This window comes from Falco naumanni, chromosome 14, assembly GCF_017639655.2.
Source record: "Falco naumanni isolate bFalNau1 chromosome 14, bFalNau1.pat, whole genome shotgun sequence".
Taxonomy (NCBI): Eukaryota; Metazoa; Chordata; class Aves; order Falconiformes; family Falconidae; genus Falco; species Falco naumanni.
This window is the reverse complement of record NC_054067.1, coordinates 12,649,856-12,665,409: the sequence shown is the minus strand read 5'-3', so window position 1 is coordinate 12,665,409 and position 15,554 is coordinate 12,649,856. Positions and strand designations below refer to the sequence as shown.

Genomic DNA, 15,554 nt, shown 5'->3' with positions numbered 1-15,554 from the left:
CTTTGAGTCTGAGCTCTGAGCTCTAGAGCTGGAGCAGCCAAAAAAAGCTCCCATATGAAATCACCTTCCTCCAAACTGTCCTTCCCCAAGGGCATGCAACTCCCATGAGACTGATGTTCCTTACTAAGGTGTTTCTCCACCTGCTGCAACAGGGATGAGGACCAGTACCTGCTGCGCCATTCCAGCCCCATCACCGACAGAGAGCCTGGGGGCAGCCAGCAGGTTCCAGGAAGCCTCAACATGGATGACAAGGGAGAGCTGGAGCGAATCCTGGCCCACTTAGAGGATGAAAACAGGTAGGAGCATGGGCAGCTCTGAAAGTGGGCTTTATAGCCTAAGGGGAAGGGACTGGAGAAGCCTGGTAGAGATCAGAGTGGAGCCAGGGGTAACTGCTGGGGCTGGAGGTGGGGACTGGAGAAGCTGTGTGGGCTTGCTTAGAGGGTGTCTACACTGGAGCCCTAAAACCTTCATGGGAGCACTCAGTGAGGGTGTGCTGTCTGAGGAAGGGAGAAGACTCTGTTCCCTAAATGTTTCTGCCCCTGTCACCAGAACCTGTTCCCCTCCTGAACCCCAAACTGGCTGAAGTGACCCCAGGGCACTACTGTCTCCCTTGTCGCTGAGCCCCTGCAAACAGTGGTGATGCTGCCCTGGACCACGTGAGGTGAGGCTCTAGGCAAGGCAGATCAGCTCAGGAGGAGATGCTTTCCCTGCCCTTAGGTTCTCAGCCTCTTAGGGAGCAGTTGCATGTCTCTGTAGTCACCTAGGGCTGCAGGCAGGCCACCCTACCATGCAGGGACAAAGTCCAGGAGTGTGCTGGTCCTCAAGCTTCACATGTGGCAAAGCCTCCAGGGGTGTTTTGTCTCTGAGTCATGGGCCATCCCCAGTATGCAGCTGTCGGGTGTTTCCAGCAGTCTCTAGAAAGGAGAGTGGTGATGCTGACCTAGGCTATCTTGCAGGATCCTCCAGGGAGAGCTGAGGCGTTTGAAATGGCAGCATGATGAGGCGGTAGAGTCTCCAACCTTGGCTACAGGCTCTCCTGAATCAGTGCAAGACCCACGTAATGATGAGCTCCTGGCAGAGGCACGAATCCTTCGGCAGCACAAGAGCCGCCTGGAGACCCGCATGCAGATCCTGGAGGACCACAACAAGCAGCTGGAGTCCCAGCTGCACCGACTGAGGGAGCTGCTGTTGCAGGTATTCTTCCCATAGCGAGGATCCTTGGGGTGGGCTTTGCCGTAACAGAGCTGGGGCAGTGGCAGAAAGGGATGGTCAGAAGCAGGGGAGGACGAGGACAGAGGATCATGACAATCCTCCTCCTCTCTCCAGCCTCCAGCAGAGACCGATGCCAACGGGTCAGCAGCCTCTTCCTTGGCTTCATCTCCCCATCAGTCTGAAGGCAGCCAGGCAAAGGAGAAAGAGCACAGCACCCCTGACACTAGAGCTGCAGGTGAGGGTTGGGGCTGGGCTGAGCTCTCGCCCCAGTCCCTTGGTTCGATGCTGCAGGGAGCTGCCTGTGCCCACCCTGCAGAGATGGTGGCCTTCGAGGTGGATGCCCAGAGAGCCTGATCACCACCCCACCCCCTCTCCTCTTTCCCGCTACAGATGAGGTGGAAGCCAAAACCCAGGAAGTCAGCGTGTGCCTGGAAGACATCATGGAGAAGCTGCGCAGCGCCTTCCCCAACTCGCGAGGTACTAGAGTGAAATCCCCCTCTCTGGCCTCTTCCTGCTTCCTCTGATGAGGTTTTGCCCCACGGAGCCCTGCCCCGACCCCAGCTTCCCTGCGACCGCTGATCGCCTGTAGTGCCCACAGCCAAGAGCTACGTTGCGGCGCTGCTAGGACTGGTGTGTGCCCTGGGCACAGAGAATGAGGAGGCGGGTTTGCACCTACAAGGAGAGACCGTCAGAGCTGCCAAGAGTACGGACCAACTAGATTCCCCCAGGCGAGCTGCAAGGCAGCCTCTTCCCCTCCTTGGGATGCTGCACCCTGCGGGGCTCCCCGCTGCGAAGATGGACAGACCTGCCACCACCGAGTTTGCAGCGATCTCTTTGAGCCACCTCCTTGCTTTGTCCCTGTCCAGACCCCTCTCCAAGAGAGGCTGAGGCCCCAGTTACCTGTTGAAACGGAAGCCATAGTGCCAGCTCTCCTACCTGCTCACGGACAGCCCTTCCCCACAGGGGTGGGGACTGGGGGGTGCATGGTGAAGGCACTCCGCTCACCCAGTGGGGTTTGGTGTTGCTCTTTCTGCTGTCCCCCTGTGCTCCAGCCTGCGAGCAGCGCTCAGTCCCTCGCCCAGGCTGCCCGTGTGCGTGCCGGGAGGAGACATTGCTTGGTGCCAGCACTAACACAAGGCAGGGGAGACCTTCCCTCTCTGCCCATGGAGACCCTTACCCACCTTCTGCTATTCCTGAGCAGTATTCTGGCTCTGCAGCAAGTCCATGCTAACCAGGTGGCTCCAGGTCCTATTTTTCTGACCTTTCCATTTCTTTTTCAGGTATGACCTCCCTTATCTAACACCTCCTGTGAGCCAGAGGCTTTTCCTAACCAGCTACTTTCCTCCCCCTCCTCTCCCTGCCATGCTCCCTGTGCTGCAGCAGACCTTGCACAGACTTCCTCCAAGCTGGTCACGCAGGATGCTTGCCAGCTCCAGAAGATCTCAGGGGATCATAGGTCATGCAGGAGCAGGACTGTGGACTCCCCAGGAGGCTGGCTCGGCCACTCGGCCACAGCGTCCAAGCCTGGGTGGAAAGGTTCAGAAGGAAGAACTGAAGCTGTGAAAACTGCCTGTCTCCTCAGCACTCGTGGGCTGCTGCCGCAGCCCTCGGGGGATGCAGAGCTCAGCATCCTGCTTCTCCTCAGTTGTGTCCAGGGGCCTCCTGTATCAGCACACAAGCACTCCTGGAGCCACACAGTTTTTAAAAGAACTCTTTCTAACAGCATCCAGCTGCCAGCCTTACAGATTGAACTCCGCCACCCAGGGCTCTGCAGCCAGACAGGCACATACCATCTGGTGGGGAGAGGCTGCGAGGTTATGGGGTAGGGATGAGTCCATGTTAGAGCTTCAGCCCAGCTAGTAGCCTTATCTTGAGAGGGTCTTTATAACAGAGCCTTATCATTTAATTTGCATATATTTCTATATATATTATATATATATATTCTGTACTTAAATACTCTCATGGACTCACTCCATTAAATTCTAATACTGTAAGTGTAGATGCCCTTCACTTTCAGTCCAGCCCAGCATCTGCTCCCATGGGGGCCAGCACCTTCCCCGTTGCTGATGCTGCCTGGGAGCAGGGCTGCTGTGAGGGGAGCTCAGTGGAGGGCTGGGCTGGCAGCAGGTACCATCCTGTCTGATCTCCTGGGGAGCTGTGCCTTTGCCATGGCACAGAGAGCCTGTCTTGGCTGCGCCTGGCTCCATCCCTGGGAAGCCTCGGCTCCTGCAGCTGCCCATCCCCACAGTGCTGCACGAAGGGGTTTCTCCAGCCCTGGGGCCACCAGGATGTTGGGCTGTGATGCAGGAGCATAGTGGTGTGGGCAGGCAGCAGGACACACAGGGCACCTCCTTGCCACCCTCAAGGATCAGCTTCCCTGCTGCTGTCCCCCAATTTGAGCTGGGTTGAGGGGCTGGAGCCACTCGTTGGAAGCAGGTGAGTCCCTCTGGGCAGTGGGGGAGGCTGTTCTTCAAAGGTGGCAGGGTAGCTCAGTGGTGGCTCCTGGTCCCAAAGGCTCCCTCAGGCTGTCTGTCTCATGCTGTGTTATGTCGAGAAGGAGGTAGAGTCATGTGCCGTGGGGTGCCCCAGAGCAGAGGCTGAGACGGCCCCGGTGCTCTGGGGCCAAGGGCTGCGGAGGGAAGAGGTTCCTGAGCTCGCAGGGCAGGGCAGGGCACAGGCAGGGCTGCATGCAGGTGTGAAGAAGCAGCATCCTGCCCTAAACAGGGTTTGCTGTCAGGACAGGAACGGGGCTGTTGTCGCTGGCTGTGACGGGATGTGGTGGTGAGCTGTTTGGGGACATCCAAACCAAGGCAGCGTGTGGGGGCACACAGCTGTGCGGTCAGTGTGCTGGCAGAGGTGCAAAGCAGTGCCCACACCGGGGATGAGATGGTGTGAGCCTTACAGCCAGGTGTCTGGGGTCTTGTGCTGCAGTGTCCGTTAACAGTGGCACGGGCTGCTGTCCTTGCCGCCCCCTCTCACACCAGGGTGAGCAGCAGGAGTGCAGTAACGGTGGCATTGGTGTTAGGCTGGCTGTAAGCATGTTCTGTGTCAGGCTGCTTGTGTGACCATGGTGAGGGACCATGTGCCAGCCTGCAAGACCTGGCTGGACCCCCTGTTATCCCAGTGGCAGGATGGGGGGAGTGTGGGGAGGAGCGGAGTTTTGGCCTGAGCGTGAGGTCAGGAGTACCCAGCCTGGGGGGAGCTGGAGGAAGGAAAAGGCAGGATGAGGGCAGAGCTGCTGGTCCCAGTGCCAGGGCAGGGAGCAGCGGCGGCCAGGCTGGGTGCTCAGGCTGTGTTTGGGAGCCAGGATGTGGCAGGGAGGGGAGCAGGCTGGCTAACGCTCTGGTAACCATGTACTGTGGTGCTGCTGTCCTTGCTGCTTCATGCAATCTCTGCTCTGGAAAGAGAATAAATTTGTATTGATACTGAGACCTGGGTTGGTGCTCTGGCCTCTTCTATCCGTGCACCTCGGCTGAGTCAGGGCAGCTCCCAGCACTGTGCCATCTTGGCATCGCTCCTGCAGGGCTGCTGGGACATGGATGTCCCTGTCCCTTGTATCACCCTGACTGTCCACGCCATTCAAGGCAGAGCAGAAGCTGTGACCAAAGCTCTGGGCTCCCCAGACACAGGTGTGTCTCCTGAGCACCATCTTCATCTTCTTCCAGTAAGGTCTGCTCAGGGCCACACAGCAGCCTGGGGGCTGGGAAAGGAGCTGTGTGGGGACAGTCCCTCTTCCTTGCCTGGGAACTTCTGCTGTAGGAAATCCTTCAGCCCCAGGAAGGGTGTAGGCAGCAGTGGGATGCTGGGCAGGCAGCCCTCTCCCTCCGTGCTTTCTCCCTGGAGCCCCATCAGGTCTCCAGCGCCCAGAGGCGCGTGCCCCAAGCGCTGCCCGTGTGTCTCTGTGGCACACGAGGGACCCAGCTGAGGACTACCCTGGGGCAAGGCCAGGGGGCCTCGGGCCCTCCCCACCACACAGGGTACAGCCCAGCCTCCGCTGGGGAGAAGCCTGCCCAGGATGGGGACCTGTAGGGCTGGACTTGCTCTCAGCGCTGTCTGGAAGGGCTGGCGGTGCTGGGCAAAGGCCTGACACGGTGCTACCGTAGGGACATCGAGGGACAGGTCTCACGTGGGAGAGGTTCAGGAGCTCAAATGGGGGTGAAATGCAGCCTCTTTAAATCCCCCTCTCATGGGTAGAGCAAAATGCTCCATCCCCATCCCTGCACTGTGGGCTCCAGGGCAAGGCAGGAGCCATGGGCTGTCATCAGGGAAGCCGGTCACGTCCAGGAACAAATCCAGTACACGTTGCCAGGGAAGAGCTTTTATTTCTGAGCCAGCAAAGCTCAGCGGGACCCAGCTGAAAGGCGCTGGAGCTGATGAGGCAGGGCAGGGAGGCAGCAGGCGCTGCTGCGCAGTGGGGCCGGCGTGCCGGCGGTGGGGTGAAGGTAGCGTTGTTCCCGTGTCACTGCGGGGACAGTCCCCAGCCCTGGCGCTCCCTCTCAGGGTACAGCAGCCCTCTTGCCTGTGCTGTGCCTGCTCGCTAGCAGCCCGGCAGCCTTTCCCCCATGCAGCGGTAACCAGCCCTGCTCAGGGCTGGCTGTGCCCCAGGGTCGTGGCCTCAAGCTCTGCTCTCGCCGCATTGCCCCGGGGGTGCATCACCGCTTTCCCTGGCTGCAATGGGGCAGGGGGGTGCTCCTGTCCCTCTGCCCCAGCCGTGCTCCCTGTGCCAGCTCCCTCTGCCCCACTGGCTCCCCACTCCAGCCCCCACCCAAGTCCTGCTGCCCCTGTCCCTGCTGCTGCCCCACACTGCCCTACAGCCAGCCTCTCCCCCTCTGTGGCTGGGCTCTTTTCCACTTCATCTTCCCCCACTTTCTCCTCCTCTGCATTCTCATCCTCCCTCTCCTCTTCTTCTTCATCCTCCACCTCCTCTTCTTCCTCCTTCTGCACCTCTGCTGCTGGGCTCTCTTCCTCTTTGTCCTCCTCCACTTTCTCCTCTATGATTTCATCCTCCCTCGCCTCTTTTTCTTCATCCTCTACCTTCTCCTCTTGTTCCTCCTTCTCCACCTCTTCTACCTTCTCCTCTTTTTCCTCCTTCTCCACCTCTTCTACCTTCTCCTCATCCTCCCTCTCCTCTTTTTCTTCATCCTCCACCTTCTCCTCTTCTTCCTCTTCCACCGCCTCTACCTTTTCTTTGTCCTGCCTCTCCTCTTTTTCTTCATCCTCCACCTTCTGCCTCTCTTCCCCCTCTTTCTTTTTCTCATCTTCTTCCTCTGCTCCCCAGCTCTCTGGCTTTGTCCCACAGGTGCCCAGGTTTGCTTCTTCCCCTCGTCCTAGCCCATCCCTTGCTCCCAACTCCATCCCCGCAGGCTGTCCCTGGGCTGCTTCTCCTCCTGGCACTGCACCTTCACTCCCGGCCCTAGGGGTTCCTTGGTTTGCCCATGGCTGTTTTGCTTCTTTGGTCTCAGCACCCTGCTCCCCCTGCCCAGGGGTCTCCAGGACCCCAACCTCACCCTGGGGTGCTTCTTCCTGCAGCATCACCTCACCACCCACCTTCCCATTCTCCTGCCCTTTGCTGGCCCGTGGCCCCTGGAAAAGCCCCTGGTAGCGCTTCCGATCCTCCACATGCTTCTTCCTCATCCTCTCCCCGAGCTGCTTCAGCTCCTTCTTCACGGCGGCTGCCATGGAAGGGTCAAGGTGAGCCACCCGCAGGAAGTCCTCCCGTGCCTCCCGCTCATTCCAGACAGCAGCGTGGGCCTTCGCCCGCTTGAAATAGGCCTTGGCATTGTCTGCCGGGAGAGGAGAGCCCCCAGTAGGGGTCCTGCAGCTCAGGGCGACCAGCCACAGGAGCTGGGGACCCTGGGAACCTAGGGGCCCTGGAGCACAGGTACCATCAGAGGCAGGGGAACATGGGGTGGACTCAGTTGTAGGTGGGAGTACCATCAGGGGCAGGGGGACCTGGGCCGTGCACATACCCCTGGGGGGCACCAGGTGACATGAGGTGCAGGGATCATCATGGGCAAGGTGGATCTAAATGATATGGGACAACATCATGGGCAGGGGCAGCTAGAGGACACAGGGTGCAGGTACCATCATGGGTTGGGGGACCCAGGGATATGGGCAGGGGGACCTGGGACACAGGTGCTGCAGTGGACATCACAGTACCATCACAGGCAGACGGATGTGGGATGAGCATTGTCATGGATGGGGGACCTAGAGGACAGAGGCCCCAGGGGGGCATGGGATGCAGGGCACAGGTACCATTGTGTTTCTGGAGAAGCTCTGTCGTGTGTTCCAGCACCTCGTAGTACTCGCCCAGCTCTAGCTGGCACTGGCAGTAGTTGAGCACCAGTGGCGTGACTAGGTTCTCCAGCTTCAGCCATCCATCCTCCCAAGGCTTCTCCTGCCCCAGGAAGCCACAGAGAGTAGTTCACAGCTGTGGCCATCCCCTCCTGCACACCCAGGGCCCACAGGGGAGTGCTTTGCTGCAAAACATCAGGCTGGGTTGACAGGAGGTGGCCAGGTCCTGCTCACCTTGGCCTGGAGGTTCCTCAGGCAGATGACAGCCTCCTGGTACTTTGCTGCTGCCTGCCCAAACTCCTTGAGGAGGACAAGGCGGTTGCCCTCTTTGTGCAGCACAGGCACTGCCATCAGCTTTTCCTCCTTGCTCATGGCCCAAGTGTCACGCTTGTATGCTGAGGGCTCCTCCACCTGCACGGGCAGCAGGAGCTGAGCTGCCTGCCCTGGCCACCCCTGCGCTGGCAGCCATCCCTGCCTCTCCTCCTTACCCGGAACAACTCCATGATGAAGATGAGGGGCTGCGGTGTCCGCTGCAGCTCATCCAGGTCATCATAGCCTGTGCTGTGGTAGTCAAACATGTTGCCCATGCCGCAGCGGTGCTTCTGCCCTTCCAGAGGGTCCCGGCCCTCCGCAATCCTCCGCATGCCCCTGGACACCAGGGCATACATCCCTGTGTGCTGCAAGGAGGGAGAGCACCCCACTCAGCTGCATGAGGCCAGCCTGCACCCCCCTCCTCTGGGGCAGCCCCTCTGGTGCCATGACTAAGTGACACCTGTTCCCCCTGTGCTTGCACTAGGCAAGGCTGGAGCATCTCTGGGGTGCACGGTACTATGCCCTGGCTCTACAGAAAGGAGGGGAGTGGGCACCCGTGGGCCCCTCACTCACGATGGTGTCACACCAGAACTCGGCCACCTCCCCGGCTCTCATGGAGCTGAGCAGCGTCTCCCAGATCTCCAGCTTGAACATCTTGCCCACGATGATCTCCATGGGGATGCCAGCTTCCCGGCTGTCGTCGATCACTGTTCGCTCAAAGTCATCCTTCAGCGTCTGGAAGTGGAAGGTGATCTGCCCCGGAGAAAGCTCAGTGTTGAGCTGGGGCAGGCAGCGCAGTGGGTGCCCTCCATCCCCAAATCCCTCTGCCACGAGGCCAGGATGCAGGGCCAAGCCTGCTCTCAGCGACACGCTGGTTTGATTGGCAGCTCTCCATCTGCAGCAGGAGATTGTGCCTCCTACCCACTTGCCTTAGACAGCAAGCAGATGGTGGAGCGTCTTAACGCCCATCAGTGCTGTCTCTTGCTGCTCTCTTTGGATCCCCCTTTATAACCCAGTACAGACAGCTCCCACAGCATGCACCAGGACCTGGCAGAACCCACGCTGATCTGCCCATACCCACAGGCTAAGGAATCTCAGAAACCCTCAAGAGCTCCCAGTTGGCACCTCTCACTCCTGTTTGACATGTCAGGAAAGGCAGATTTCTAGCACCCCATCGTGGCTGCTGAGCTCTGATGGCACCGGGACAGAGGCAGGAGCCGGGTAACAGCACCAATGCAAGGCGAAGGCAGTGGGCAACGCCAGCTGTCACTGTGAGGACAGTGTAGCTGCCTATGCCCAAAACAGCCCGTCCCGCAACCTCCTTGTGAGGGATCTCCTGGAGATGGCACCTCCCCATACCACAGACCTGGAGCTTGGCTTTTGATCAAGGACTAACTCTAAAGGGCAGGGATGGCAGTGTCGGACCCACTCCTCTCTAGGGCTCTGGTTTAACGACCAAGGTGACTTACCTTGCTCCCATCCTGCAGCTTCGGCAGTTCCCCCTGGCCTCCATGCAGAATCTTCTTCTTGACCCCTTCCACATTCAGCAGGTAGGTTTCCTCCATGGCTGCTCCTGCTGGCCCCCAGGAGCAGGTCACAGGCACATGCACACAGGTGCACTCTGGCCCTTCCCGAGCTCCACGTCTTCCTTGGGGTATCCCCCTTTCTTGACTATCTGGACACACATGTCATCTCCCAGGGGTGCCACTGGCCTTTTGCCTTCCGTGCTGGAGGCAGAGCTTGGAAGCCTTCTCCCCTTCTCCTGCCCTCCGTGTTGCAAAGAGAGGTGTCCTGCCGTGGCACACCCTCACTGAAGCCTGTGGTATCCTCTGTCACATTCTGGAACTGCCTTTCTAATCCTCTTTCCACCCTGCCAGGTTAATCTGGGATTTGCCTGCCTGGTCTGTGAGGAATTAAAGAAACCCCCTGATCAGGAGCGCCTTGTTCCTTCTACAGAATGACAGGTCACGGGGTCCCCTTCACACCGTCTCCCTTTGACCCAGCCATGCATGGAGCATTTCAGCAAAGGAGCCCAGCAATGCTGGTGTGAGAACAAGCCAGGGGCTGTGTACGCGGTCAGGCATAACCGGGCAGGAGGCAATGCTAGTCTGTGCTCCAGAGACCATGGAGGAACAGACCAGGGCTGGAAATGGTACTTTATTGAGTCTCGTTTGCAGACACAAGCATTCCTCAAACACAAGAACAAGTTCCTACAAGGCTACCAAATCCAAGAGTCAGTAAGATGCAGAAAGCTGCACTGCACTGTCCCAGGGAAAAGCAAACCCCCGTGGGAGAATGGTGCTGAATATTTACCGTAAACCCAGTATTTTGGCTACTCTCACAGGCACGATGATCCTTTACAATCCTTTAGTTCCACCAGCCAAGCCCAGGACAACATAAGCAAGAGCAGCTCTGGACACAGAGCCTCTAGCACTGCCCAGCAGCACATCTGGCAGCAAAGGTGTGTGACTAGAGCAAAGATTTGAGCATGGCAGATGAACAACACTTCCAGCTCTGCTCACGGGTACAAAGGCTCACTTTTCATTTCTCCATGAGGGACTCCAGCTGCTCCTGCAGGGACATCATCTGGAAAAGGGAGCGAGGCATTACAGTAAGGCACGGCTGGGGCTCCTGGCAGCTCCAACCCAAGCACTTCTGTGTTTCTGCACACCTTCCCACCTGCACTAGTGGTTGCTTTGCCTGTACGCCGCGGGGAGCTGTGCCTGGGTACCTCTGGGACAGAAGTCAGCTTCACAAGGTGAAGCCACATAACAGGAACCTGGGAGTGGGAACCTCCTGCCTTGGTACCTGGTTGAAACTCAACAGAGCGCTTAGGCAGGGAACCTGCCAAGATCCTACAGCTACTGCCTTCCTTGTATATGGGTGCTAGTGGGTTTCTGTGTCATGTTTTACCCCAGGCAGCAATCCTAGCAGCCTTGGACTGCTGACTAGAAACGTCTTGGCTTACTGCTCCTCCAGAAGGAAAGCTGCAATCAACCGCAGTTCCTACACCTCATCCCTCAGGAAGCTCCATGCAACTACAGACAAGGTACATCCACACGTGACCCGTAATACCGGGGTTCAAGGAATCTGGTGCACAAGATTCAGGAAACTTTGTCAGAGGCCAAGCCTAGAATCGTGTTGTGCCCCAGTACTTCTCACTCCACTGTGGGATTTTCCTCACCTGCTGCTTCTCTCGCTCTTCCTGCTGCTTGAACTCATCCAGCACAGCTTGGAGACGGGTCTGCAGAGACAAATATGCCAGACCATATAGTTACCAGTGTATTCTCAGCTAAATGGTGCAGCAAGCCCCAAGTTGCACTGACAGCCAGTCCCTTATCTCCTACAGTTTTATGGATTGTTTTGCCTCCATGGGGAAACACTGAGTGTGTATGGTCACACCACAATTATTTTTAACCCAGCAGGCAAATGCCTCTGGTTTTTCCAGGGCAGCAGCTGAATCAGTCTGCTGAATCTAATGGCAAACCAGTGCTAAGCAGAAGACTTGAAAAGACCCCTAGAGAGCTCTCACCTTGAGGGCTAGGTTCTCCACTTTCATGATGAGATCTTCCTGACGCTTCCTCCTGTCCTGGGTCTCCTGGAGTTTACTTTTCAGGTTGTCAATCTGTTTCTGGATCCCCGTGACTGGAAGAGAGAGTGAGCTCAGACCCAGAGTGGCAGCAGAGCTGGGCAGCAGAGCCTGCTTAGCACCCCAGTGGTTCTGCTGTGCTCTGCCACCCACTCACCTATCTGGTTGGACCCTTCATTCTCCTGTTGCTGCCCATCAGACTCATTCAACTTGTCCTGCAGCTGCCTCTCCAAGTCCTCCTCAGTGTCCATGATGTTCAGGTCTTCGTCATCATGATGATCCCTCTCATCTTCATCTTCGCTGCTGCTGCTGATGTCATTAAATATCTCCCGCAGTTCGTCATGTTCTAGGAGGGTGCAAAAGGGAAGAGGAAGAACACAGCTGATGACCTACTAGCACCCTTTGCCTGCCAGGGACCATGTCAGTACAGGGTGCCTGTCTCAACACCCTCTCTCCTTCACTCTGGTTAGGGCTTACCCCAGACAGAATGGACCCAACTGATTACTTAGTGGCTAGAAAGAAAACAACAGCCTTCCCCATTGCACCTGAGGAGCCATGGCCTTGCTTATGTCCCGCCATCCCTGGGGAGGAAATGTCCAGGCTGGTGAGAGAACCATGGTTGTCTACTTCTTTTGTTTCATCTTCAGCAATGACTTCCCAGCCTGAGAGCAGGAACAGACAAGTTAAGGGAAAAAGAAGAACATGAAAGATGCAGTACAACAAAAGAATGCTAAAAACTCCAGAAGATCACTGCCCCTCCAACAAGCCTGGCCCTGCAGCTATGGATACTCAGGATGAACACCCCAGCCCCCTTTTGTGGTTCAGTAACATAACCCCCTGCTGTTACTGAAGTTCCTGCTCAGTATAGTCTGCAAGGTAAGTCACTATGAAGAAACAATGAGCTTTGAACATGGCAAAGATGAAGCTCCAAAACTTCAGTTCCTCTTGTGTGCTTATCTCCTTGTCTCTTGTCCCCAGCTGGAACGCTTTTTCTCCTAAAAGGATACGAACACTGACAGCTTCAGCATCTGTACTCAGGAGACGCTTCACCTCTTTTTCCACATCAGGAGACTCAATATACTGGGCCAGAGAGGGGAAAGAGAACAGAGACATTGTTAAATGCCTTGTGCGTGCTGCTGGTCAACTCCAACCCTCCACAGCCCTACTTCAAGCCTCTTCTCTTATGCTTTCTGCTCAGCCTTTGCTCATGCTTACTCTGAAAGTGATTTATGCACCTCCAGAAAGCAATCTATCTTTTTTGTACAGAGCTGCTTGGTGGGTTGTATTCTCTCACTTTTCTACTTACACTACTTATGAAATAAGACTTTCCATGTGTATGCAGAAAGTCCTTGAGGTGCTGTTTCCTGATGGATGGTCAACTCAACTCCTTCCCATCCCACTCAAAAGAAGGTTTCATTTTTCACTTTTAAATTGGCCAGAAATCTTAATGCAGTGACATCAAACTTCTCCTACAGTCTGTAAGAATGTCTCAAGTAATCTGTTTCTCAAATGTCATGCAAAATAGCACTTCATCCTGTTCTCAGAAACTGCAAAGCAGAGAAGAACAAGTCTTCCAAGCCTCATGGTGCTGCGTCTCCCCAACACTTTGCCTGGCTTGTGCATATGCACAGAGACAGTATCTGAGCTCCATCTGTTGTCACTCCCTCAGCTGAAATGACAGTTATTCTATTTGTAGTGTTGCTTGTTGGGGAAGAGAACAGGCCCTGCATAGAGAGAAGATTTCAGCTGGGAAAACAAGAATGAGTGATGCCTCATTTCCATGCAAGTTTTCCTTTCTTCTCTATGAGCAGGATGAGATATGCTATGGCAAGGCAGCAGCAGGAACGGAGTCCAGCAGTTCTCTGCACAGAGGATACTCCCTTCAGAAGCATCTTGGAAAACATGGAGGAAGCACCCAAAGCAGCATTTAAATCCATTACCCTCCCTTCATCCTCATCTCAGGCACAGAAATATGTGAAGCAATGTCAAGTTCCATGTTTTCTGGACTAACAGACAGTTACAGCTCTAATGTCTCTGCCTTCCTATCCCTTAGTTATTGCACCTGCACCTGTGTGAGAAGCAACTCACCTTTTTCTTAGCTGTCTTCCGGAACCGTCTCTTCCGTACGTTTTTCAGGGGAAGAGTGACTATGACAGAGGAAACAGATTGCACATGTCAGGCAGACGGTCTAATAGGAGAGCTGCGTGCCAAAAGGGAGATGCTCCCTTCAGGAACAGAGAGCGCACTGAAAACAGAGCAGCAGCACAGCTGGAATACGGCAGTGGTGAATGCCCCCCCTGCACAGCTGTGAGGACACTGGGATGATGGGATGGAGGGCTCTGGCACAGCTTCTATACTCACTGCCATGGTTCCAGATGAACTTCTTCTCCCTGTCCTTGTCCTTCTTCTTGTTTGCCTTGGGGTCAGTGCTCACAGTTTGCTCTTCCAAAGGCGGATAGAGATCACCATCCACGGTGCAAACCAGCATCTGGAATCCCCACAAAAACACAAAGGGTGCTTCTCATAAGAACAAAAGGATGTGAAAGCTTTTCTGGAAAATGAATAGTGATGCCCACTGCATGTTGTGAGCCAAAGGGATTGATGGGCATGGGATATGAAAACCACAACATTTCATGCTCAGCTCAGTTTATATCTAACAGCAGCAGTTAAGCTGTTACAAGGACCATCACATTTCATGCTTCAGAAACAGGATTTCTGAACACCAAGCTGAGTGGGGAATTTTAAACTGCTAATATTGTGAGAATACAGAAATTCGCCCCATTACATGGAGTGTCTAGCTGCCAAAGTGTAGAAGGGTTTTCCTGGAGAGGGGAGCAAGGAATCGAGCTGTTGGGGCAGGCAAGGAGAGCCCATACCTGGCAAATATCCGCTGTTTTATAGAAGGTTTTCTTGTCAATGGTTTTTAAGCTCTCAATGATGCAGGGCAGATCCACCAGCTTGGCTGCCAGCGGCACCCGGTCTACACGGACAATCCCATGGCGCCCATCCGCTGCGGAAAGCCACGGGACGGGTTACTGCGGTTACTCAACAATTAAACTGAGCAATACATTCCTGGGCAGAGGGAATTTCACAGGAAAATGCATGCAAATTGCACAGTTTCACTTGTGGACAGTCAAGAGGAGTTTTAAGATGCCCCAATGCCGCTCACTCACCGTGTAGCTCAATGGTAAGCCTGTCCTTCAAGTTGACATTCCCGGACTGTACTGCCCGCCGCACAGTGGAGGCATATTCCTGGGAAGGTTGGACAGACCTACATCAGGACAGCGTGCGCTTTCCCTGAAAACCGCTTAAGGCTTCTGTTCAACCCACCCAGCTTTAAACCCCCCGCCACCCCGATGCAGAAAAACAACGTAAGGGTCAGTGAGGATTGTACCCTTCTCCCAACATCATGCGTTAACCCTGTGGCTCCGCTATTCCCAGTGCCCTTCACCCCCTGCGACAGTGCGGTGGGGTGAGGGGCTGCCACAGGCGCCCTGCCAGCGGGCCACAGCTCGGGGGGCTGTCACAGCTCCCCTCGGGCTCTCAGCAGGACAGGCTCACTTTAAGCACCTAACACATAGCATCACCTGTGCTGACGGCCACGGCACCTGAAGACCCAGCACCCGCCAAAGCTCTGGACTTGCACAACTTTCCTCCCCAACCCTCTCAGTTGTCTTCCAAGCTTCCTGCTCTGTGTGCAGCCGTTCCTCCCAAGCGGAGGCCATGGAAAATCTGCCCAAACGGGTGGCCCTAGGCTGCCCAGGCCGCAGATGTCTCCCCCTCCTCGCCTCAGGCCCCCTGCCAGCCCCTCCTCAGCCCGGTACCCGCCGGCGCGGCCTGTGACACGGCCCGCTGCCCCCGGCCCTTACCGGCGGCAGCCGCAGCACGAACTGGCTCTCCAGCTCATGCGGAGCATCGTCCTTGCTCTTACTCATCCCGCCTTCTCCGGCTCGCACAACGCGACGCGGTCACCTCGCTGCCGAGAGGGCTCCTGCAAGGTAACCCCAGCCGCAGGGCCGGGGCCGCTGGGGCCTCCCGGGGCCGCGCTGCCGCCGCGGTTCCAGCCCGGGCAGGGCCCGCCCGGCCGTTCACGGACACCCCGGCCCCGCCGCTGCCGCGCACGGAAGCCGGGCCCGGTGCGCCCGCC

The 15,554-nt window shown here is 56.5% G+C and overlaps 3 protein-coding genes across 7 annotated transcripts in view; 1 reads left to right on the top strand and 2 right to left on the bottom strand.

The window, feature by feature from the left end:
- DRP2 (dystrophin related protein 2) overlaps positions 1–4,643 on the top strand; it is a 33,575-nt gene extending 28,932 nt beyond the window's left edge. For 3 of the 4 annotated variants that reach the window (XM_040614005.1, XM_040614008.1, XM_040614007.1), the window contains 4 exons: positions 153–296; positions 957–1,194; positions 1,327–1,447; positions 1,603–2,107. In XM_040614005.1, coding sequence (XP_040469939.1) covers positions 153–296; positions 957–1,194; positions 1,327–1,447; positions 1,603–1,736 — 637 coding nt within the window. In that variant the 3' untranslated portion in view covers positions 1,737–2,107. Of the gene's footprint in view, positions 1–152; positions 297–956; positions 1,195–1,326; positions 1,448–1,602; positions 2,108–2,492 lie in introns of those variants that run through there. The other variant, XM_040614006.1, reaches the window with a different exon arrangement.
- An 871-nt stretch (positions 4,644–5,514) lies between these two features.
- Positions 5,515–9,690, bottom strand: LOC121097251 (golgin subfamily A member 6-like protein 22). Of its 2 annotated transcripts, none has more exons than XM_040614010.1 (6): positions 9,288–9,690; positions 8,392–8,553; positions 7,995–8,183; positions 7,741–7,917; positions 7,468–7,609; positions 5,515–6,995 (listed from the first exon to the last, which is right to left on the bottom strand). In XM_040614010.1, exons 1-6 carry the CDS (start codon positions 9,381–9,383, stop codon positions 5,797–5,799), a joined length of 1,965 nt encoding a protein of 654 aa, XP_040469944.1. In that variant the 5' UTR covers positions 9,384–9,690; the 3' UTR covers positions 5,515–5,796. The 2 variants fall into 2 exon arrangements, with proteins under 2 accessions (XP_040469944.1, XP_040469943.1); XM_040614009.1 differs by having other exon boundaries at positions 8,392–8,571; positions 9,288–9,680.
- A 269-nt stretch (positions 9,691–9,959) lies between these two features.
- TAF7L (TATA-box binding protein associated factor 7 like) lies at positions 9,960–15,511 on the bottom strand. The gene is made up of 11 exons (XM_040614015.1): positions 15,277–15,511; positions 14,581–14,659; positions 14,284–14,417; positions 13,769–13,895; positions 13,496–13,554; positions 12,415–12,487; positions 11,953–12,069; positions 11,565–11,753; positions 11,351–11,463; positions 11,003–11,062; positions 9,960–10,404 (listed from the first exon to the last, which is right to left on the bottom strand). Exons 1-11 carry the CDS (start codon positions 15,340–15,342, stop codon positions 10,360–10,362), a joined length of 1,062 nt encoding a protein of 353 aa, XP_040469949.1. The 5' UTR covers positions 15,343–15,511; the 3' UTR covers positions 9,960–10,359.
- Positions 15,512–15,554: the final 43 nt, after the last annotated feature.